Below are 24,308 nucleotides of genomic sequence, written 5' to 3'. Positions count from 1 at the left end.
CAGCTGAATATAAGAATATCCTAGTTATCAAAATGCTACTGAACATTCCGTTGGCTTTTTTTAAAATTTAATTTCCCCATTTAAGGTACTGAGAAGTCCTTTTACAAAGGTGCACTAACAGATTTAGCGTGCGCTAATTATTAAGATGCCCATAGGAATTTAGTAGGGCTCTTATCATTTAGCGCAAACTAATCATTAGCACACACTAAATTCATTAGCGTAGTTTAGTAAAAGGACCCCTGAATGTTTAACTATAAAAGACTTGATATCACTAATGGATCAAAGTTTACTTTTTAACTTTATTTTTATTACATTTTGAAAATAATTACAAGGAAAACTCACATTTATAATAGATGAGAATAGTCAACCATTACCAATAATAAAAAAAAGAAAATACAACTTTTCAATTTAACACATTTATTTTTATTTATTTGTTACATTTGTATCCCACATTTTCCCACCTATTTGTAGGCTCAATGTGGCTTACATATTACTGGAGAGCGTTTGCAGACTCCGGTGAGAACAAATACAATGTGGTGTTGTAGTAGGATAAAGTTCATGTGGCAGAGCCACATTAGGAATCGTAGAGTGGAACAGTTGTGTTATGTTCGTTACGTGCTTTAGTTTTCTTATGTAGCCAGGTTCAAGCATTTAGGTTGGATCGGTAGGGTATGCCTTTTTAAACAGGGTGGTTTTTAGTATTTTCCAGAAGTTTAGGTGGTCGTACGTCGTTTTCAAGGATTTTGGTAGTGCCTTCTACAGTTGTGTGCTTATGTAGGAAAAGCTGGATGCGTAAGTAGATTTGTATTTAAGTCCTTTACAGCTTGGGTAAAGCGAATGCTACATACCTGTAGAAGATATTCTCCGAAGACAGCAGGCTGATTGTTCTCACTGATGGGTGACGTCCACAGCACCCCCTCCAATCGGAATCTTCACTAGCAAAGACGTTTGCTAGCCCTCGCGCGCCCATGCGCACCGTGCATGCGCGGCCGTCTTCCCGCCCGAACCGGCTCGTGTTCGTCAGTCCCGTATGTAGGAAGACAAAGACAAGGGAAGACACAGCTCCGAAAGGGGAGGCGGGCGGGTTTGTGAGAACAATCAGCCTGCTGTCCTCGGAGAATACCTTCTACAGGTATGTAGCATTCGCTTTCTCCGAGGACAAGCAGGCTGCTTGTTCTCACTGATGGGATATCCCTAGCCCCCAGGCTCACTCAAAACAACAAACATGGTCAATTGGGCCTCGCAATGGCGAGGACATAACTGAGATTGACCTAACAACTTATCCAACTAACTGAGAGTGTAGCCTGGAACAGAATAAAAAATGGGCCTAGGGGGGTGGAGTTGGATTCTAAACCCCAGATTCTGAAGCACCGACTGCCCGAACCGACTGTCGCGTCGGGTATCCTGCTGCAGGCAGTAATGAGATGTGAATGTGTGGACAGAAGACCATGTCGCAGCTTTGCAGATCTCTTCAATAGTGGCTGACTTCAAGTGGGCCACTGACGCTGCCATGGCTCTAACATTGTGAGCCGTGACATGACCCTCAAGAGCCAGCCCAGCCTGGGTGTAAGTGAAGGAAATGCAATCTGCTAGCCAATTGGAAATGGTGCGTTTCCCCACAGCCACTCCCCTCCTATTGGGGTCGAAAGAAACAAACATTTGGGCGGACTGTCTGTTGGGCTGTGTCCGCTCCACATAGAAGGCCAATGCTCTTTTGCAGTCCAATGTGTGCAGCTGACGTTCAGCAGGGCAGGAATGAGGACGGGGAAAGAATGTTGGCAAGACAATTGACAGGTTCAGATGGAACTCCGACACCACCTTTGGCAAGAACTTAGCGTGAGTGCGGAGGACTACTCTATTATGATGAAATTTGGTATAAGGAGCATGAGCTACTAGGGCTTGAAGCTCACTGACTCTACGAGCTGAAGTTACTGCCACCAAGAAAATGACCTTCCAGGTCAAGTACTTCAGATGGCATGAATTCAGTGGCTCAAAAGGAGATTTCATCAGCTGGGTGAGAATGACATTGAGATCCCATGACACTGTAGGAGCATAGGCGCCCAGTATCGAAGGCTTGGGGAGGCAGCCCCTCCCTCCGGATCCGGTCCCTCACGTTACCGACCTGGCTCATCGTCTTCGGAGCTGTCAGCGCTAACTCTCCCCCGCTGCGCTGGCGCTGCCGGCGTTCGTGCTTTAAAAATGGCCGCCGAGACTTCTTCTGAAGTCTTGGAGGCCGCCCTGTAAGTCTCGGCGGTCATTTTGAAGCGTGAACGCCGGCAGCGCCAGCGCAGCGGGGTAGAGTTAGCGCTGACAGCTCAGAAGAGTCAGGTCGGTGACGTGAGTGGACCGGATCTGGAGGGAGGAGGGAGGGAGAGGAATTCGCCGAACAACTCGGGAGGGGGTGGCAGGGGAGAGAAGGGAGTCGCTGGGCATTTGTGGAAGGAGGGGAGAGAAGGGTCACTGGGTATAATGGGTGCATGCAGGGCAGGGGAGAGGAGGATCACTGCTGGACATGGGTGGATGGAGGGTAGGGGAAGGAGGGTCACTGGGTATGGGTGCATGCAGGGCAGGGGAGAGGAGGATCACTACTGGACATGGGTGTATGGAGGGCAGGGGAGAGGAGGGTTGCTGTGTATGGGTGCTTGCAGGGCAGGGGGAGAGAAAGGGAGAGAGAAAAAATGCTGGACATGGATGGAGGGGAGGGAAGAGTGAGGAAGGAGATGAGATGAGGGAAAAGAAAGAGAGGAGAAAAACTGCACATGGATGAAGAAAATAGGCAGAAGCTGAGGACCAGAAATGAAGAAGAAAGAAATAAATGGAAAGGAAGCCCTGGAAACGGAGTTAAGAGGACAGATAGCAGCAGAATCGGATACTGGGCCAGCATGATCAGAAAAACAGTCACCAGACAACAAAGGTAGAAAAAAATCATTTTATTTTCATTATAGTGTTTGGAATATGTCCACTTTGAGAATCAGGTGCTCAACATTAAAAGTTTATTTATTTATTTTTTTTATTACATTTGTACCCCGCACTTTCCCACTCATGGCAGGCTCAATGCGGCTTACATGGGGCAATGGAGGGTTAAGTGACTTGTCCAGAGTCACAAGGAGCTGCCTGTGCTGGGAATCGAACTGAGTTCCTCAGTTCCCCAGGACCAAAGTCCACCACCCTAACCACTAGGCCACTCCTCCACTTTATATTTATTTACTTATTTATGGCATTTTATCCCACATTAAACATGAATTAGGGTGTTTTGTGGCTCTACATGAGAATTGTTATATTATGATCCCTTGTTTCATATTGTTGATGGTCTGCATTTTCCGTATGGGTGGTATATTGGTGTATTAGGTTCTGCCCAGTGTAATATTTATGGTACAATAAAGTTCTGAGTGTGTTTTTGCACAAAATTGTGCATAGTGTTTTGCAGTTGAGCGATTGTGGTTAGTATATGCTTTGAGCAACCACTTTATTCTTTGACATATGATACATATCTAATATCTATATTTAATAAAAGGTATTAATTGTGACTTTTTATTTATTTATTTTTTCTGTGTGTTATCAGACAATTATGGATTTAAGCTCCACCCCTGGCTCCACCCCTAGCCCCGCCCCCTTTAGCCTCCCCAAACAGTTGGGCCACCGACCGCCTATGTGTAGGAGGTTTGATGGGGGGCTTTGACAAAAGCAAAGCTCTCATAAAGCGAACAACTAAAGGCTGTCCCGAGATCGGCTTACCTTCCACACGGTAATGGTATGCACTGATTGCGCTAAGGTGAACCCTTACAGAGTTGGTCTTGAGACCAGACTCAGACAAGTGCAGAAGGTATTCAAGCAGGGTCTGTGTAGGACAAGAGCGAGGATCTAGGGCCTTGCTGTCACATCAGACGGCAAACCTCCTCCTTAAAAAGAAGTAACTCCTCTTAGTGGAATCTTTCCTGGAAGCAAGCAAGACACGGGAGACACCCTCCGACAGACCCAAAGAGGCAAAGTCTACGCTCTCAACATCCAGGCCGTGAGAGCCAGAGACCGGAGGTTGGGATGCAGAAGCGCCCCTTCGTTCTGGTTGATGAGGGTCGGAAAACACTCCAATCTCCACGGTTCTTCGGAGGACAACTCCAGAAGAGGAGGGAACCAGATCTGACGCGGCCAAAAAGGAGCAATCAGAATCATGGTGCCTCGGTCTTGCTTGAGTTTCAGCAAAGTCTTCCCCACCAGAGGTAAGGGAGGATAAGCATACAGCAGGCCTTCCCCCCAATGCAGGAGGAAGGCATCCGATGCCAGTCGACCGTGGTCCTGAAGTCTGGAACAGAACTGAGGGACCTTGTGTTTGACTCGAGATGCGAAGAGATCTACCAAGGGGGTGCCCCACACTTAGAAGATCCGGCGCACTATTCTGGAATTGAGCGACCACTCGTGAGGTTGCATAATCCTGCTCAACCTGTCGGCCAGACTGTTGTTTACGCCTGCCAGATATGTGGCTTGGAGAAACATGCCGTAACGGCGAGCCCACAGCCACATGCTGACGGCCTCCTGACACAGGGGGCGAGATCCGTTGTCCCCCTGCTTGTTGATGTAGTACATGGCAACCTCGTTGTCTGTCTGAATTTGGATAATTTGGTGGGACAGCCGATCTTTGAAAGCCTTCAGAGAGTTCCAGACCGCTCGTAACTCCAGGAGATTGATCTGTAGACCTTGTTCCTGGAGGGACCAGCTTCCCTGGGTGTGAAGCCCATCGACATGAGCTCCCCACCCCAGGAGAGACACATCCGTAGTCAGCACTTTTTGCGGCTGAGGAATTTGGAAAGGGCGTCCCAGAGTCAAATTGGACCAAATCGTCCAGCAGTGCAGGGATTCGAGAAAATTCGTGGACAGGTGGATTACGTCCTCTAGATCCCCAGCAGCCTGAACCCACTGGGAAGCTAGGGTCCATTGAGCAGATCGCATGCGTAGACGAGCCATGGGAGTCACATGAACTGTGTAGGCCATGTGGCCAAGCAATCTCAACATCTGCCGAGCTGTGATCTGCTGGGACGCTCGCACCCGGGAGACGAGGGACAACAGATTGTTGGCTCTTGTCTCCGGAAGATAGGCACGAGCCGTCCGAGAATCCAGCAGAGCTCCTATGAATTCGAGTCTCTGTACTGGGAGAAGGTGGGACTTTGGATAATTTATCACAAACCCCAGTAGCTCTAGGAGGCGAATAGTCATCTGCATGGACTGTAGAGCTCCTGCCTCGGATGTGTTCTTCACCAGCCAATCGTCGAGATAAGGGAACACGTGCACTCCAAGCCTGCGAAGCGCTGCTGCTACCACAGTCAGGCACTTCGTGAACACCCTGGGTGCAGAGGCGAGCCCAAAGGGTAGCACACAGTACTGGAAGTGACGTGTTCCCAGACGGAATCGGAGATACTGTCTGTGAGCTGGCAGTATCGGAATATGCATGTAAGCATCCTTTAAGTCCAGAGAGCATAGCCAATCTTGTTCCTGAATCATGGGAAGAAGGGTGCCCAGGGAAAGCATCCTGAACTTTTCCTTGACCAGAAATTTGTTCAGGGCCCTTAGGTCTAGGATGGGACGCATCCCCCCTGTTTTCTTTTCCACAAGGAAGTACCTGGAATAGAATCCCGGCCCTTCTTGCCCCGGTGGCACGGGCTCGACCGCATTGGCGCTGAGAAGGGCGGAGAGTTCCTCTGCAAGTACCTGTTTGTGCTGGAAGCTGAAAGACTGAGCTCCCGGTGGGCAATTTGGAGGCATGGAGGCCAAATTGAGGGCGTATCCTTGACGGACTATTTGGAGAACCCACTGGTCGGAGGTTATAAGAGGCCACCTTTGGCGAAAAAACTTTCAACCTCCCCCCGACCGGTAGATCGTCCGGCACGGACACTTTGATATCGGCTATGCTCTGCTGGAGCCAGTCAAAAGCTCGCCCCCTGCTTTTGCTGGGGAGCTGAGGGGCCTTGCTGAGGCGCACGCTGCTGATGAGAGCGAGAGCACTGGGGCTTAGCCTGGGCCGCAGGCTGTCGAGAGGGAGGATTGTACCTACGCTTACCAGAAGAGTAGGGAACAGTCCTCCTTCCCCCATAAAAACGTCTACCTGATGAGGTAGATGCTGAAGACTGCCGGCGGGAGAATTTGTCGAAAGCGTTATCCCGCTGGTGGAGCTGTTCTACCACCTGTTCGACTTTTTCCCCAAAAATGTTATCCGCACGGCAAGGGAAGTCCGCAATCCGCTGCTGGATCCTATTTTCCAGGTCGGAGGCACGCAGCCATGAGAGTCTGCGCATCACCACACCTTGAGCAGCGGCCCTGGACGCAACATCAAAGGTATCAAATACCCCTCTGGCCAGGAATTTTCTACATGCCTTCAGCTGCCACCTCCTGAAATGGCTTGGCTTGCTCAGAAGGGAGCTGGTCCACCAAGTCCGCCAGCTTACGCACATTGTTCCGCATATGGATGCTCGTGTAGAGCTGGTAAGATTGAATCTTGGCCACGAACATGGAAGAATGGTAGGCCTTGCTCCCAAAGGAGTCTAAGGTTCTGGGGTCTTTGCCCGGGGGCGCCGAAGCATGCTCCCTAGAACTCTTAGCCTTCTTCAGGGCCAGATCCACCACCCCAAAGTCGTGAGGCAACTGAGTGCGCATCAGCTCTGGGTCCCCATGGATCCAATATTGGGATTCTATCTTTTTGGGAATGTGGGGGATTAGTTAGTGGCTTGGTCCAGTTCACCAGCAATGTCTTTTTCAGGACATGATGCATAGGTACTGTGGACGCTTCCTTAGGTGGAGAAGGATAGTCCAAGAGCTCAAACATCTCAGCCCTTGGCTCATCCTCCACAACCACCGGGAAGGGGATGGCCGTAGACATCTCCCGGACAAAGGCCGCGAAAGACAGACTCTCGGGAGGAGAAAGCTGTCTTTCAGGGGAGGGAGTGGGGTCAGAAGGAAGGCCATCAGACTCCTCGTCAGAGAAATATCTGATGTCCTCCTCTGCCTCCTACGAGGCCTCATCATCGGTATCAGACACAAGTTCACGGACCTGTGTCTGAAGCCGTGTCCGTCTCGACTCCGTGGAACCACGGCCACGATGGGAGTGTCGAGAGGTGGACTCCCTGGCCGGCAGCGGCAAAGCTCCCTCCCCCGACGTAGTCGGGGAGTCCACCTGGGAGGCAGCCGAAACCGGTACCGCAAGCGGCACCGGTACCTGGGACCTCACCCCGGGCAAAGGGCCAGCTGTCGCCTCACTCGACGGCACCGGTGGCGCAAGCACCCCCGGTACCGGAGAAGGGCGCAACAGATCTTCCAGAATGCCAGGAAGAACGGCCCGGAGACTCTTGTGCAGAGCGGCTGTGGAGAAAGACTGAGAAGCCGGTGCAGGCGTCGAGGTCAGAATCTGTTCCGGGCATGGAGGCGGTACCGGGCTGTCCGGGGTAGAGTGCACCGACACCTCCTGGATGGAGGGTGAGCGGTCCTCCCGGTACCGATGCCTGCTGGGTGCCGACTCCCTCGGCGACCCAGAGCTCCCGGTACCAAGTCAGGAAGGTGACCGGTGACGATGCTTCTTCGACTTCTTCGAGCGAAGCATGTCACCGGAGCTCCCCGGTACCGATGAGGAGGACGTTGAATCCAGACATCGCTTCCTCGGGGCCTGGGCCGAAGATGGTCGATCCCGGGGGGGCTGTACCGCAGGAGTGCTCAGGGCAGGAGGAGACCTACCCGAAGGCTCACCTCCACCAGCAAGGGAATGGACAGCCCTCACCTGCACTCCAGGCGAAGCACCACCGTCCGACGACATCAGCACCAGAGGGGGTCCCGGTACCACCGACGCCCTCTTCCGAAGTCTCAGTACCGACGATGCAGGAGGAAGATGCCTCGATGCAGTCGACGTCGATGCGATCTCCAAAGACTTCGGTGCTGCCGACGCCGATGCACCCGACGAATCTCGAGATGCTGCTGCGTCGAAGCGCCGGAGAACAGAACGTTCCACTGGGCTAATCTCGCTACTCGAGTCCTCTTTTGCAAAAGAGCACAAAGACTACAGGCCTGCGGGTGGTGCCCAGCCCCCAGACACTGAAGACACGAGGCGTGCCTATCAGTGAGCGAGATTACCCGGGCGCACTGGGTGCACTTCTTGAAGCCGCTGGAAGGCTTCGATGTCATGGGCGGAAAAATCGTGCCGGCGAAATCAAAATTCGCGATGATGACAATAGGCACCGAGAAAAAAAGTGAGAAAAACCCGTGTGGGCGACCAACAAGGCCGCTGCCGAAAGCGAAATGAAACTTAAGCTGGGAAAAAAACTAGAAATACGGGAAAAAAGGTTTTCTCTCTTTTTTTTTTTTTTAAAGAAACACGAAAGACACGCGAGGTCTTCTGAGGGGCACGAAACAGCGGCAAAACACGACCGTCCCGAGCGCGGAGAAAAGAAGACTGATGAACACGAGCCGGTTCGGGCGGGAAGACGGCCGTGCATGCGCGGTGCGCATGGGCGCGCAAGGGCTAGCAAACGTCTTTGCTAGTGAAGATTCCGATTGGAGGGGGTGCCGTGGACGTCACCCATCAGTGAGAACAAGCAGCCTGCTTGTCTTCGGAGAATGCAGATTTAGATATGTTCGCGTTAATTCGGATGTGTTTCTGGTTGGTAAGTCGATGAAATCTGTCATGTATCCAGGGGCTTCGCCATAGATAATTTTGTGAACCAGGGTGCAGATTTTGAAGGCAATGCGTTCTTTGATTGGGAGCCAGTGTAATTTTTCGCGGAGGGGTTTTGCACTTTCATAAGTACATAAGTAATGCCACACTGGGAAACGACCAAGGGTCCATCGAGCCCAGCATCCTGTCCACGACAGCGGCCAATCCAGGCCAAGGGCACCTGGCGAGCTTCCCAAACGTACAAATATTCTATACATGTTATTCCTGGAATTGTGGTTTTTCCCAAGTCCATTTAGTAGTGGTTTATGGACTTGTCCTTTAGGAAACCGTCTAACCCCTTTTTAAACTCTGCCAAGCTAATCGCCTTCACCACGTTCTCCAGCAACGAATTCCAGAGTTTAATTATGCGTTTTTCCAAATATAAGCCTAGTTGCCGTGTTTTGAGCGGTCTGAAGTTTCTTTAAGGTTTGTTCTTTGCATCCTGCATAGATTCCATTGAAGTAATCTAAGTGGCTTATTACCATTGATTGTATCACATTGCGGAAAATTTCCCTCGGGAAGAATTGTTTTACGCGTTTGAGTTTCCACATTGAGTGGAACATTTTCTTTGTAGTGGATTTCACTTGGCTCTCCAGTGTTAGGTTACGGTTCATTATAACGCCGAGGATTTTCAGGCTGTCTGAGATAGGGAGGGTGTAATCTGGGGTGTCAATATTTGTGGGGTTATCCCTGCTGTATTGGGATGAGAGGATGAGACGTGTATTTCTAAGGAAGCAGGATGAGACCCATTTACAATATAGGGCCCTCTTTACTAAGCTGTGCTAGAGGCGCACTAGCGTTTTTAGCTCTCCCTAAGCATTAGCAGGCACTAATCATGTAGGTGCCCATTATATTCCTATGGGTGTCTATACGGTTGCTAATTGTTAGCACACACTAAAAATGCTAGCACACCTGAGTAAACAGGGCCCATAAAGTATTATTTTCCTCCAATTATCCAATCCAAAAAAAACAAAAAGATAACAAAACTGAAAAAAGGTAGCATTTGTTCATCAGAAAGGCTTGCAGCTGAGAAGGGTCATTATAAACATATTTAACTTTTTGGTAGGTAATTAAACACCTGCATTGAAAACACAAAAAGAAAGTAGTTCCAAGAGCTAAGATTTTAGATTTAAGCTGAAGAAACTGCCTCCTTCTCATCTGAGTAGCTCTTGAATCATCAGGAAGTATAATGGATCAATTTTTTAAAACAACATGTGGAGCTGCAAAGCCAATGCATACAAAAGCTAATTGTCAAAGGCAATCTATGGACAAAACTTTCCTTTGAAAACTGCCTACAAAGTCTGCAGGCTCAAAGAGTCCATGAAGTTTGCACCTGCAATTTGTGCAAGCTAAAACTTCCTAGAAATCAACATGCATAAAATCTGAACACCAAATCTACATGCATTGTTTCCCTAACTTAATGTCTCCCTGGCTCTGGGACTACCTCCTTCTCAGGCTGGCTAAAAGCGTACATGCTGTGGAAGCAGGTGCATACTTTTAAGCCAAGCAGAGAAGGGAATTTCGAACATCAATTTACCTCAATTATTTATTTATTTTAAAAATGTATACTCCATAATACTGGTCAACACCATCCTATGAGACCAATAAACATACATAATAAAACAAATTGTCTTCTGAAAGATCATGCACTTTAGAAAAGAAATACAATTTACAATGTATGACATTTTAGAACCTTACCCATGGTATCTAGCAGCATAAACATCAGAATACTATGTGGTGCCAATTAGAGAATATCATAAATTGAAAAAAGTTACAGAAATAGAATACTTTCATTGCTTAGCCTTAGCAGCCATCTGAAAAGAAATGAAATTCAATAACACCCATTCAGTATTTTGGTTCAAGTGATCATCTGTAAAGCTTATTTGATCTGATTCAGTACATTTTGATGGTAGAATACTCTTTCCATAACAAGCATCAGCACAAGGAGACCACAACAAATTATTTTACTTGGTACCAAAGTTTATGATATTCTTAAGTATTGAACTTGTATAAATACACACCAAATCTAAATGATAAATTCAGCATGGCAACCCACTGTATTACAGTATTACATTTAATTTTACCTGACATAGAAAAAACAATATATAACACAGATTTTGCTACTGATTTAAGAAAACAAGCAGACTTTCTGCCAAGAAGCCAAACATTTTTTTTTTTTAACATAAGCAGCACTAACATCTCTTTTTAGTTTTCTAGAAAAGAAAGTCCTGAATATGGAAGATAAGCACACAGGTCAGCTACAGTCGATGAAAGACGAAAAAGAGAAACTTCAAATGCTAGTGTCCAGACAAAATTCTATCATTGAGGAGCTAAGGAAACAATTAGTAACAGCAACAGTGAACAACTCTGCTCTGCAAAAACAGCAACATGATCTGAAGGAGACTGTTCACAACCTGCTCACAATAGTGTCTCCTGCAAACTGTAAGTCTGCCACTTTCGTCTTCCAACAGACAAAATGCTTATGTTTGAGGAACAGAATCTTTCTACTGAGCAGCTTCCTGATACTTCTGTGAATTTATTTAAAAGTAGTATTTATTGGAATTTATTTATAGGTGGTATTTACAAAATGAAGAAATATTTGCTTGAGAATTTGGATTTAAGATTTGGGGCCCTGTTTACTAAGCAGCACTAAGGGCACACTAGCGCTTTTACTGAGCGCTAAATGCTAAAAACACCCATAGGAATATATGGGTGTCTCTAGCGTTTAGCACATGCTAATTTTAGGTGTGTGCTAAAAACACTAGCGCATCTTAGTAAACAGGGCCCTTGGTCAATCATTTTATTTAGAATGAGCCAAAAGGGTGGAAATGACCACAATAAAGGCCCTGTTTACTAATCTGTGCTAAAGGCATGCTAGCGTTTTTAGTACACACTAAAAATGATCACACTAACACTAGAGCCACCCATAGAAATATATGGGTGTCTCTAGCATTTAGCACGCAATAATTTTAGTGTGCGCTAAAAACATTAGGATACCTTAGTAAAAAGGGCCCTAAGTGTGTTCCAGGATAAAATAAATAAAAGATTTACAAATACAAAATCTCAAAATGAGTTAATCTGCTATAGATACACAAACACAACGTGTAGTACATATGCTATATGAAACAGAACCTGTGTTTGCAGGTACACAGTCTCAAAATATAGTACATATGCATAAACTGGCAGATACACAATCTCAATCCTACAATGCATGTGCTGTAGAGATGGACCCTATACGGGCCATGTTTAGGCAAGTAAGTCTTCCTCAGGAGTTCTTTTAGGTATAGCACAACTTTTTCACAAATTGCGACACAATGAAAACAAAGCCACCTAGGGTGAAAATGCCATGAAACACTACCATGTCCCACAAATCCATCAGTGTAGTCCATGAATAAGACTAAACCCTTCTTTTGGCAATCATTTTATTTCGTATATACAACTGTAACAGCAAATTAAAGGGTCCTTTTACTATGCTGCAGCAAAAAGCGTCTTCAGCACACCCTTACATGGGTCTTTCCCACATGCTAAAGCCATTTTGAATGCAGTCTTAAAATGGCCTATTTTCTACATTTTTGAATTTAATGGCCATGAGCTAATGTTGCCTTATTTGCACAGCCATTTTTAAAAATTACCACATGAGTTAGAATGAGGTAAAGCAAAGATACTTACACGTAGCAGGTATTCTCCGATGACAGTAGGCTTTATGACAAGCTTAAAAGAGCTTTGTGGAGCATGAGCCAAGCTCCAATGTGCAGGTGCAAGTTCCTTCTTGCCAGCCATGAGAGTGCGGTTACTGAAGTACAATACTAAATATAAGAAATAAAAACAGGAGACAACTCGAAGGGGAGGCACAAGGGTTTATGAGAATATAAGGCCTGCTGTCCTTAGAGAATACCTGCCACAGGTAAGTATCTTCACTTTCTCCGAGGACAAGCAGCCCATATAATTCTCACAACTGCGGAATCTCTAGCAACCATGCTCATTGAAAATAACAATCACTGGTCAGATTAACCAGAAACTATATACAAACTGAAAGTGCAGCCTGCAACAGAATAAAACGGGCCTAGGAGGGTGGAGTTGGATTTGAGACCCCAAACAGATTCTGCAGCAATGTCTGTCCAAACCCACTGTCGCGTTGAGTATCCTACTCAAAGCAGTAGTGCGATGTGAACGTGTGGACTGAAGACCACATTGCAGCCTTGCAAATTTCATCAATGGAGACTGACCACAAGTAGGCTACTGACACAGCCATGGCTCTGGAATTATGAGCTGTGACATGACCCTCTAGGGCCAGCCCAGCCTGGGCATAAGTGAAAGAAATGCAATCTGCCAGCTAATTAGAGATTGTGCATTTCCCGATGGCGACCCATAGCCATTGGGATTAAAAGAAACATTTTCCCCCCCAAACCCACCTCCCCGCTCCCCCCGTTTTCTATTTCTGTTGATGGCTCTCTCATTCTCCCTGTCTCCTCAGCTCGAAACCTTGGGGTCATCTTTGACTCTTCTCTCTCCTTCTCTGCTCATATCCAGCAGATTGCCAAGACCTGTTGTTTCTTTCTTTACAACATTCGTAGAATCCGCCCCTTTCTTTCCGAGCACTCTACCAAAACCCTCATCCACACCCTTGTCACCTCTCGTTTAGACTACTGCAATCTGCTTTTTGCTGGCGTCCCACTTAGTCACCTCTCCCCTCTCCAGTCGGTTCAAAACTCTGCTGCCCGTCTCATCTTCCGCCAGGGTCGCTTTACTCATACTACCCCTCTCCTCAAGACCCTTCACTGGCTCCCTATCCGTTTTCGCATCCTGTTCAAACTTCTTCTACTAACCTATAAATGTACTCACTCTGCTGCTCCCCAGTATCTCTCCACACTCGTCCTTCCCTACACCCCTTCCCGTGCACTCCGCTCCATGGATAAATCCTTCTTATCTGTTCCCTTCTCCACTACTGCCAACTCCAGACTTCGCGCCTTCTGTCTCGCTGCATTCTACGCCTGGAATAAACTTCCTGAGCCCCTACGTCTTGCCCCATCCTTGGCCACCTTTAAATCTAGACTGAAAGCCCACCTCTTTAACATTGCTTTTGACTCGTAACCACTTGTAACCACTCGCCTCCACCTACCCTCCTCTCTTCCTTCCCGTTCACATTAATTGATTTGATTTGCTTACTTTATTTATTTTTTGTCTATTAGATTGTAAGCTCTTTAAGCAGGGACTGTCTTTCTTCTATGTTTGTGCAGCGCTGCGTATGCCTTGTAGCGCTATAGAAATGCTAAATAGTAGTAGTAGTAGTAGGGTGGACTGTCTATGGGGCGTAGTCCACTCCAAGTAAAAGGCCAATGCTCACTTGCAGTCCAAGGTGTGCAAGGCACTTTTGCTAGGATGGGTATGAGGCAGGGGAAAAATGTTGGCAAGACAATCAACTGGTTCAGATGGAACTCCAACACCACCTAAGGCAGGAAGTTAGGGTGCGTACAGAGGACAACTCTGTTGTAATGAAACTTTGTATACGATGCATCCGCCACTAAGGCCTGTTCACTGACCCTGTGAGCTGAAGTAATAGTCACAAAACAATCTGACCTTCCAGGTCAAGTACTTCATATAGCAAAAATCCAAAGGCTCAAAAGGAGCTTTCATCAGCTGGGTGAGAATGACATTGAGGTCCCATGACACTGGCAGAGGTTTGACAGGGGGCTTTGACAAAAGCAAACCTCTCATAAAGTGAACAACTAGAGGCTGCCCAGAGATGGGCTTACCTTGTACATGTTGATGATAAGCACTAATAACACTGAGATTAACCCATACTGAGTTGGTCTTAAGGCCAGACTCAGAAAGGTGTAGAAGGTATTCAAGCAGGGTCTGTGTAGGGCAGAAAATAGGACCTAGGGCCTTGCCCTCACACCAGATGGCAAGCCTCCTCCACTTAAAAGAGTAACACCTCTTAGTGGAATCTTTCCTGGAATACAGCAAGACCCAGGAGACACCCTCTGGAAGACACAAGGAAACAAATTTTAGGCTCTCAACATCCAGGTCGTGAGGGCCAGACTGGATGTTGGGATGTAGAAGAGAGCCCTCATTTTGCGCAATGAGGGTCAGAAAACACTCCAATCTCCACAGTTCTTCGGAGGATAACTCCAGAAGAAGAGGGAGCCAAATCTGTTGAGGCCAGTAAGGAGTGATCAAAATCATGGTCTCACTGTCTTGCTTGAGGTTCAGCAAAGTCTTTCCCACGAGGGGTATGGGAGGATACACATACAGAAGTCCTGTCCCCCAATGAAGGAGGAAGGCATCCGATGCTAGTCTGTCGTGGGCCTGGAGCCTGGAACAGAATTGAGGGACTTTGTGATTGATGTGAGTGGCAAAGAGATATACCAAGGGGGTGTCCCACACTCGGAAGATCTCCCTGGTGATGCCCATGTTGAGAGACCACTTGTGTGGTTGCATGACCCTGCTCAGTCTGTTGGCCAGGCTGTTGTTTTTGCCTGCCAGATAAGTGGTGCAAAGGAGAATACCATGTTGGAGTGCCCAATACCACATCTGAGTGGCCTCCTGACACACAAGGTGTGATCCAGTACCCCGTTTGTTGGTATAGTACGTTGCTACCTGACTGTTTGAATGAGTAGAATTTTGTGAGATACCCAATCTTTGAAAGCTTTTAGAACCTTCCAAATAGCCCGAAGCTCCAGGAGACTGATCTGGAAATCAGCTTCCTGGACAGACCAAGCATCTTGAGTGTGGAGCTCATCTATATGAGCTCCCAACCGTATGTGAGATGAATCCGCCATCAGCACTTTTTGCGGCTGAGGAATGTGGCATGAAGTCCAAGAGTCAAATTGGATCAAATTGTCCACCACAACAGGGAGTGAGCGAGCTCTGGGGACACTTGGACATCATCTGCCAGTAGCTTGAGCACCCAAATAGTCCTCTGCATGGAATTCCAAGCACATTCCGTCGATGTGCTGTTCACCAGCCAGTCGTCCAGATAAGGGAACAAATGGACTCCCAGTCTGCATAGTGCATAGTAAATACCCTGGGAGCCAACGCGAGGCCAAAAAGAAATATGAAGTACTGGAAGTACTGTGCTCCCAACCAAAATCGGAGATACTTCCTGTGAGCTGGAAGTATCAGGATGTGAGTGTAAGCATCCTTCAAGTCCAGAAAGCATAGCCAATCATTTTCCTGAATCAAGAGGAGAAAGGTGCTCAGTGAAACCATCCTGAAATTCTCTTTGACCAGAAATTTGTTCAGGGCCATTAGGTCTAGAATGGGACACATCCCCCCGTCTTCTTTTATTTATTTGTTACATTTGTATCCCACATTTTCCCACCTATTTGCAAGCTCAATGTGGCTACATAGTGCCGGAGATGCGATTTGTAGACTCCAGTGTAAACAAATACAGAGTGATGTAGAAATAAGATAAGGTTCATGTGGTATTGCCACATGAGATAGGATAAGGGTCATGTGGCATAGCCACATAGGGGTGTCGTACATGGAACAACTGTGTTGTGACCATGATGTATTTTGTTATTATTGTGTCCATACTGTATTTTGGATTTGTGTCCATACTGTATTTTGGTTTTGTTGTGTTGCAGCGGTCAGGCTTTTATGTTGGGTTGGTAGGGTATGCCTTTTTGAACAAATAAGTGTTTAGTGTTCTCCGGAAGTGTAGGTGGTCATACATAGTTTTTGGAAGTGCGTTCCACAATTGTGTGCTTATGTAGGAAAAATTAGATGCGTAAGTTGATTTGTATTTGAGTCCTTTGCAGCTTGGGTAGTGCAGGTTTAGGTACGTTCGTGTTGATTTTGAAGTATTTCTGGTTGGTAGGTCAATCAGGTCTGTCATGTATCCCGGGGCTTCACCACAGATAATTTTGTGAAGATTTTGAAAACAATACGTTCTTTGATTGGGAGCCAGTGTAGTTTTTCATGGAGAGGTTTTGCGCTATCAGATCGGGTTTTTACGAAGATAAGTCTGGCTGCCGTGTTCTGGGCGGTCTGAACTTTCTTTAATGTTTGTTCTTTGCATCCCGCATAGATTCCATTGCAGTAGTCGATGTGACTTAATACCACTGATTGTATCAGGTTCTGAAATGTTTCCCTCGGGAAGAATTGTTTCACGTGTTTAAGTTTCCACATTGAGTAAAACATTTTCTTATTTGTGGATGTCACTTGTTTCTCTAGTGTTAGGTTGCGGTCTATTATAACGTTAAGGATTTTCAGGCTGTCTGAGATAGGGAGGGTGTGATCTGGGGTGTTGATAATTGTAGGGTTGTCCGTGCTGTGTTGGGATGAGACAACGAGACAGTGCGTTTTTTCTTTGTTTAGTTTTAGTTGAAATGCGTTTGCCCAGGAGTCCATGGTGTTCAAGCTGCTCTTGATTTAATTGGTGATTTCTGTCAGATTAGATTTGTAAGGAATGTATATTGTGACGTCGTCTGCATATATGAAAGGGTTCAGGCTTTGGTTGGATAGGGTCTTGGCTAAAGGGGTCATCATTAGGTTGAAGAGGATTGGTGATAGCGGTGATCCTTGTGGTACTCCGCAGTCTGCCTTCCACGGTGATGATATGGTTGATTTTGATTTTACTTGATATGTTCTTGTGGTTAGGAAACCATTGATCCAGCTAAGTATATTACTACCAATTCCAAACTTATCTAGTAGTCTTAGTAGTATATTGTGGTTTACCATGTCGAACGCACTAGACATGTCGAATTGGAGGAGAAGGATATTTTTGCCTGTTGCTATTTATTTATTTATTGCATTTGTATCCCACATTTTCCCACCTCTTTGCAGGCTGAATGTGGCTTACAATACATCATTGCACATGAAAGCACTTGGAATAGAATCCCCGCCCTTCCTCCCCTGGTGGAATGGGCTTGACCACTTGGGCTTTCAGAAGGGTTGAGAGTTCCTCTGCAAGTGCCTGCTCATGTTGAGAGCTGAGCTCTCAGTGGGCAATTTGGTGGTCTTTGCCACCAATATAGGGTATAACTGAGACTATTTGAAGAACCCACCAGTCGGAGTTTACAATGGGGAACACTTTTCATGGAAAAACTTCATCCTCCCCCGACCAGCAAGTTGTCCGGGATGGTCACTGGTACGCTATGCTGGAGCCAGTCAAAAGCTCGCCCCTTGCTTTGACTGGAGAGCTACTGAGGCCTTAGGCACACACTGTTAACGGGTTGAGCCTGCTGAGGCGAGCAAGACATGGTAGTATACCTACGCCTCTGTGAGTAGTAGGCACCATTTCTCAACTTGCCAAAATATGTCCTAGAGGAGTAGGCAGATGCAGAAGGTGCCCAGCAGGAGACCGAATGAATGATATCAGTGTGTTTCTTGATCTGGTCAGCAACCTCCTCAACCTTCTCTCCAAAAAGGTTAGCCTCCAGGCATGAGGCATCTGCCAACCTCTGCTGGACGCTGGTTCCAACTCAGAGACATGTGGCCATTAGAGGTTGTGCATTGCTATACTTTGAGCAAAGATCCTGGAAGCCATGTCAAAAATGTCATAAGCGACCCTGGCCAAGAACTTATGACACGCCTTCTGCTGCTTGGCCAACTGGTGATGTGATTTGGCCTGTTCGAGTGGGAGAGAGTCTGCCAAATTAACAACTTGTGCACTGAGTCCCATAAGTACATGCTCATAAAGAGCTAGTATGATTGAATACAGGACACAAGCATAAAGGCCTGGAACAACTTACACCCACAAGAGTCCAAGTTTCTAACTTCCCTGCCCAGAGGTGCCAAAGCATAATTTCTAGAACTTTTGGCCCTTTTGAGGGCAGACTCAACCACCAGGGAATGATGAGGAAGCTTATCAAACCCAGGGGTACTGTGAATCTGGAGATGGGAAGGCGGTAAAACGAGAGGACATGAAATGAGATTGAAGGGGGGCAGACTCAAGAAAAATGTCAGGAAGTATTTTTTCATGGAGAGAGTGGTGGATGCTTGGAACGCCCTCCCGCGGGAGGTGGTGGAGATGAAAACGGTAACGGAATTCAAAAATGCGTGGGATAAACATAAAGGAATCCTGTTCGGAAGGAATGGATCCTCAGAAGCTTAGCCGAGATTGGGTGGCAGAGCCGGTGGGGGGAGGTGGGCCTGGTTCTGGACAGACGTCTACGGTCTGTGCCCTGAAAATGGCAGAAACAAATCAAGGTCAGGTAAACACATAAAGTAGCACATATGAGTTTAAATTGTTGGGCAGACTAGATGGACCGTGCAGGTCTTTTTCTGCCATCATCTACTATGTTACTATGTGTTACTATGTAAAGGAAATGGAATGGCAGCCACCATTTCTTTGACAAAAAAGGGGAGCGGAAAGAAAGGCTCTCTGGGGGAGACTCTCTCCTTTCCTATGGAGGGGAGGAGTCAGATTGTATCCCATAAGACTCATCCTCTGAAAAGTATTGAGGGTCATCATCTGACTCCCAAAAGCACTCATCAGCGCCAGTCAAGACCTCCTGTGGAGAAGGCTGAGACTGAGCCTGACTCAACATAGTGGAGCCATGTTCTCGAGAAAGGAATCGAGGAATCGGCTCCCTCACTGACTCCACTGACGTCGAAGGAGTGCTGATGTGGGCGGCAGTAGATGCTGGGGCTGCATGTGACACTGGCATCATAGACCTCACTGCAGGCTGAGGGCCAAGCGAGGTTGCAATGAGAGGCATGGCTGGTGCAAGCAGCCTTGACGCCGATGCACTCTGTTGCAAAAAGCCAGCCAGCATCTCAGGAATATGGCAGATGTTGTCCGAGTGTTCCCAAAGCTCGCTCACTCCCTGTTGTGGTGGACAATTTGAACCAGCTCGTGGACATGGAAGGAAAAACTTCCGTAACCAAATCAAACAACTCGATGGTGTTGAAAAAGGGGCCGAGCACCAGAGAAAAATGGCGAACCCGACCGACGTCCAGACTTAAAAGCGGCCTTCTGATGCGGAAAAAATAAAAACAAATGAGCAAAATGATCTAAAGACAATAAAGGGGAGGGAAGAAGAGACCAGAAACACAGGAAAATACAAAGAAGCCAAAAAACCTGCCAAGATGCATTCAAAAAAGGTCTACCAGACCGAGCTATGAGCAGGAAAAAAAATCACTTCCTGTCCTCACCACGGTAAAAGAAGAACTGCGGGAACCGTGCTCTCGCAACAGGTTGGGAAGGCAGTTGCACATGAGCAGTGGAGCATGACTCATGCTCCACAAAGCTCTTTTAAGCTTGTTATAATCTCCGGACTGGGCAACGCTGATCGCGTTACCCACTTATGAGAATTATGGCCTGCTTGTCATCGGAGAATGAAGATGCGCTAACTGGTAAGCATAGAAATGCTACTCTCCGCTCATGAAATGCCCCCTCAAAGAAAACCCTTTAGAAATATTTTTCTTAGCTTGCGGTTAGCGCAGGCGCATTCTGGAGTAATGCAGGATGTCTGGGTGTGTCCCACAGTACTCCATATTTAGCTTGGTTAGGCACACATTAGCACCCGACACAGCTTATTAAAATGTCCACTAAATAATTTTAAAGAATACAATATTGTATTAATGTGTCAAAAATATTCAGTCATTTTCTCTCAACAGCATATGAGTTCATACTTTTATCACTATAGTTTGATATTAGTCCATTGGCTTGTTTGGCTGCTCATTGCTCTAGCATGCAATAAAACTAGTTTGTGAAACAAATTTGGGAATTCAAGGTTAAAGAATGAAGACATTCTGAATGTGACTCATGTTTTAGTGATGGATGAGCCAGCAATCTTTCTTTGTAAGGCTTGGTTCTCCATTTACCTTCCACCAATACATAAAAAATATTCTGTTTTCTTTGGGTACCATACAGCTCTTAATGATTTTGAACTACACAGTGTCCAAATTCTTGTGCTATTCTTATAAGATTGCAAGAACAGTACAGGACTTCATGCACTGTCAGTGATAGCCATGTGATGCTAAAAGAAAACATAACTGTTCCAGAGACATTGCCAGCAGAAAGCTTCTAGTTAAAATATAGGGAAGGGGAGGGGGGAATTAAACTGTGGAGTCAAAAACCTTGAAGGGAGAAGATACAGAATAGTGCAGGTTGACTGGTGAGAGAACCAGGTCAGGGTCAATATTGACTGGAATGGGGATGAAGAGAGTGTGCTACCTGATAAATAAAAGCCTGTGGGGTGAAGAACTGGGAGGAGAAAGAGGAAGGCTGTTGAGGAAGGGTGTGTTGTGAAATGAGCTGAAGGAAGAATGTATCAAAGGAGATGGGGTGGAGAAGAGTGAGAGGCAGGCTAAGGGAGAGAGAATGTAGGGGACTAGACTTTTTTTTTTTAACAAGTTGCTCTGTGTATGCCTGACTGCATCATTGCAGGGCCTTCTTGATCTAAATGCTAGCAGCTTTGTCCAGTGGTGGTGCTGGCTGTCATATGAAAGATTTTATGCCACTTGAAAAACAGTGAAGATTACTGCCCCGGAAGGTGGGAGTTAAGCTGGATTATATAGGTTAATGTCTGCTTTTCTAGGGGGTAAAAATCAAAATGCATTACACCACAACACATTTTTATACTAAATTGTATAACTGGTTTTAAAAGCAAAAAAAAAGACTAAAATAAACCATAGATCTGGGCCATAGAACTTAGTTTCATGCAGAGAAAGGAATCGGAGAAGACAAATTTTAGTTTAGCATAAAGCAAACAAAAGGATATAATTAAGCTTTCTGATTTTAGGGTCTAAGCAATAATGCCCACAAGTAAAAAAAAAATTAAAATAGGTCTCTATTGGGTAAACACTAGAACACAACACTTCCTCTAGTATTCTCTCCCACCCCTCTCCTGGTTTCTCTTTTATTCTCCACTCAATTTTCTGCTCTGCTGACTCCTAAGTGATACAAATATTGATTCCACCAGAAATGGTGAAAAGGAATAGTGCATGTGGCACAAATTCACGAACACCATTTTTTGTATCCTCAAAAACCCCCAAATTAGCTAAGTACATAAGTATTGCTATACTGGGACAGACTGAAGATCCATCAAGCCCAGCATCCTATTTCAAACAGTGGCCAATCCAGGTCACAAGTACCTGGCAAGATCCTAAAACAGTACAACACATTTTATGCTGCTTATCCTAGAAATGGGGAAAATCCACTGCTTATTTCTAGGATAAGCAGTATAAAATGTATTGTAAGTCATTTTAATAATGCTTAAGGACTTTTCTTTTAGGAAATTTATCCAAACCTTTCTTTAAACCCTGCTAAGCTAATTGCTTTTACCACATTCTCTGGCAATGAATTCCAGAGTTTAATTACACGTTGAGTGAAGAAGTATTTTCTCTGATTCGTTTTAAATTTACTACTTTGTCCCCTAGTCCTAATATTTTTGAAACAAGCAATTGACATCTACCTGTTCCATTCCACTCATTATTTTATAGACCTCTATCATATTTCCCCTCAGCCGTCTCTTCTCCAAGCTGAAGAGCCCTAGTTGCATTAGCCATTCCTCATAGGGAAGTCATCCCATCCCTTTTATCATTTTCATTGCCCTTCTCTGTACCTTTTCAAATTCCACTATATCTTGTTTGAGAGGCAGTGACCAGAATTGCCCACGATATTCGAGGTGTGGTTGCACCATGGAGTGATACAAAGGCATTATAACATACTCATTTTTGTTTTCCATTCCTTTCCTAATAATACCTAATATCAATCTATTCTAGTTTACTAATGGAAAATACCATCTAATATAATAATTCGCACCTCCAACATTCTGAAGCTGACTCCGTGGCAGTGAAGCCGTGTAGTGTTCGTAGGGTTCGTAATCGCCCCGCCCTTGAGGGAACTCTATATAGTTGTCAGGGAAAGAAACGCGATGTCACAAGAAGGGACCAACCACAGGCCTCGCACTCGCTCTCAGTGCCCCGCCCTCGGAGGGAAGGGAAGGCTGCATATAATATTCACCTACCAGAAGTTTGTTCCCTCCCTCCGAGTTCCAGGGTCATCCTCTGTCCCCCCTCTCTCCCTCCCAAGTTCCAGCGTCCCCCCTCCCTCCCTCCCAATTCCAGGGTCCCCCCTCCCTCCCTCCCTCCCAGTTCCAGGGTCGTCGTCTCTCCCTTCCAGTTCCAGGCCCCCTCCCTCTGAATTTTAAAAGTCATCCTGACTTACCTCGCGCGGTAAAAAGCGTGCAGGCTTGGCACTTACTTCAGTTTTCCCTTCTCTGTCTTTCAGCTCTGGTCCCACCCTTGCGGAAACAGGAAATGAGGCCGGGACCAGAGATGAGAGACAGAGAAGGGAAAACTGAAGTAAGTGCCGAGCCTGCATGCTTTTTACCGCTGCTGCCGGCCGCCGTAACCCCAACGAGGTAAGTCAGGATGACTTTTAAAATTCGGAGGGAGGGGGCCTGGAACTGGAAAGAAGGGAGGGAGGGACGACGACCCTGGAATATTGCAAAACATTGTAGCTGAACAGTGAAAAGTTTTTCATCTTCAAATTCAAAGCTGCAAACAGGGATGGAAACTTGGATGTTGTTCCATCTGTCATTTGGTCAGGAATCCTAAGTCCTTCACTAGTTTGAATAATAGGTAAGGGAGATGGAAGAAACCTGTCTGTAATCACTTTGAAATGTAAGCTCCTTAGTGTAAAGCAGCACTTTTGTTACACCATTTCACCATCCCTGTCATGTATTGGCTTGATTGCACCAGAGGCGTAATCAGCCCTTCAATTTTGGGGGCACCCAGGGGTGGACTGGGAGAGCAACACATTTCTCCCTCCTCCCCTTTCCCCCCTCCCCCATGTGCACTAAACATACCTTTGCTGGCTTGGATGACGAGGCCCCACCTGCCAAATAAATACTGATGCCTGAGCCACTCCCCTCAGAAATTGCACAAGAAGTCCTGGAGTCAGCAGCTGAAGGCATGCCGCCGACTTCTGTATTAAGGAAGCAGCACAAGGAGGAGGGGAGCAGTGGTACTGTATTTAGTTGGCTAGCAGGGCTTTGGCATCCCTGCCAGCAAAGGTAAAGGGGTACTGCAGCTTTGGAGGGGGCTCAAGCACAAAGTGGGGGAACCAGTTCTGGAGGAGCCTTGAGCCCAAAGTGGGGTAACCCAGGCTCCTAAGGCCCCCCCACCACCACGGGATTGCACATGGATATCCCACCAATTTTGATCTCAAGATAAATTTTGCTTCACAAGCTCCAATTTCATTGATTCAGTATATTCAGCTACAATTGGATAATTGTCAGATATCAACTGTAACCAAATTTTAGCCAGTCTTCCCAGTGACATTAAAATTCTTTTCTTCTAGTTCTGTGTCAATGGTGTTACCTTTCATCTAAATGACTGCCTTAGTGATTGTGCCACTCAGTTCTGTACCTAATGGCGCCATCTTTTGTTCAACTTTGATGAATTCACTTCGTCCAGGAGCATTTGATGCAGCATTGATCACACTTAATAAAAATAAAGAGATGAATGCCAACCTTTATGACTTTCTGATAGTGTGGATTTTCATCGGAATCTCCGTCTAGAGTTATGATCAATACCACTTTAATTATGGCTTTAAACTCCTCCAGATTCAATAATCTTTCAAAATCAAGACTATGACCAAGTGCTGTCGATGAGTGCTTTCTTGATCACCGAGCATAATGTAAATTCCTGCATACACTGATTA

At 46.3% G+C, this 24,308-nt stretch overlaps 2 protein-coding genes across 2 annotated transcripts in view; one reads left to right on the top strand and one right to left on the bottom strand.

The window, feature by feature from the left end:
- MCPH1 (microcephalin 1) overlaps positions 1-24,308 on the bottom strand; it is a 629,434-nt gene that overhangs the window by 289,869 nt on the left and 315,257 nt on the right. The window lies entirely within an intron of this gene.
- ANGPT2 (angiopoietin 2) overlaps positions 1-24,308 on the top strand; it is a 248,444-nt gene that overhangs the window by 160,106 nt on the left and 64,030 nt on the right. Inside the window, exon 4 of the mRNA XM_030198945.1 lies at positions 10,896-11,128. Coding sequence (XP_030054805.1) covers positions 10,896-11,128 — 233 coding nt within the window. The remainder of the gene's footprint in view (positions 1-10,895; positions 11,129-24,308) is intronic.

Source organism: Microcaecilia unicolor, chromosome 3 (genome assembly GCF_901765095.1).
Source record: "Microcaecilia unicolor chromosome 3, aMicUni1.1, whole genome shotgun sequence".
NCBI lineage: Eukaryota > Metazoa > Chordata > Amphibia > Gymnophiona > Siphonopidae > Microcaecilia > Microcaecilia unicolor.
Note: the sequence above shows the minus strand (reverse complement) of the source record. Positions and strands in the feature narration are given on the sequence as shown.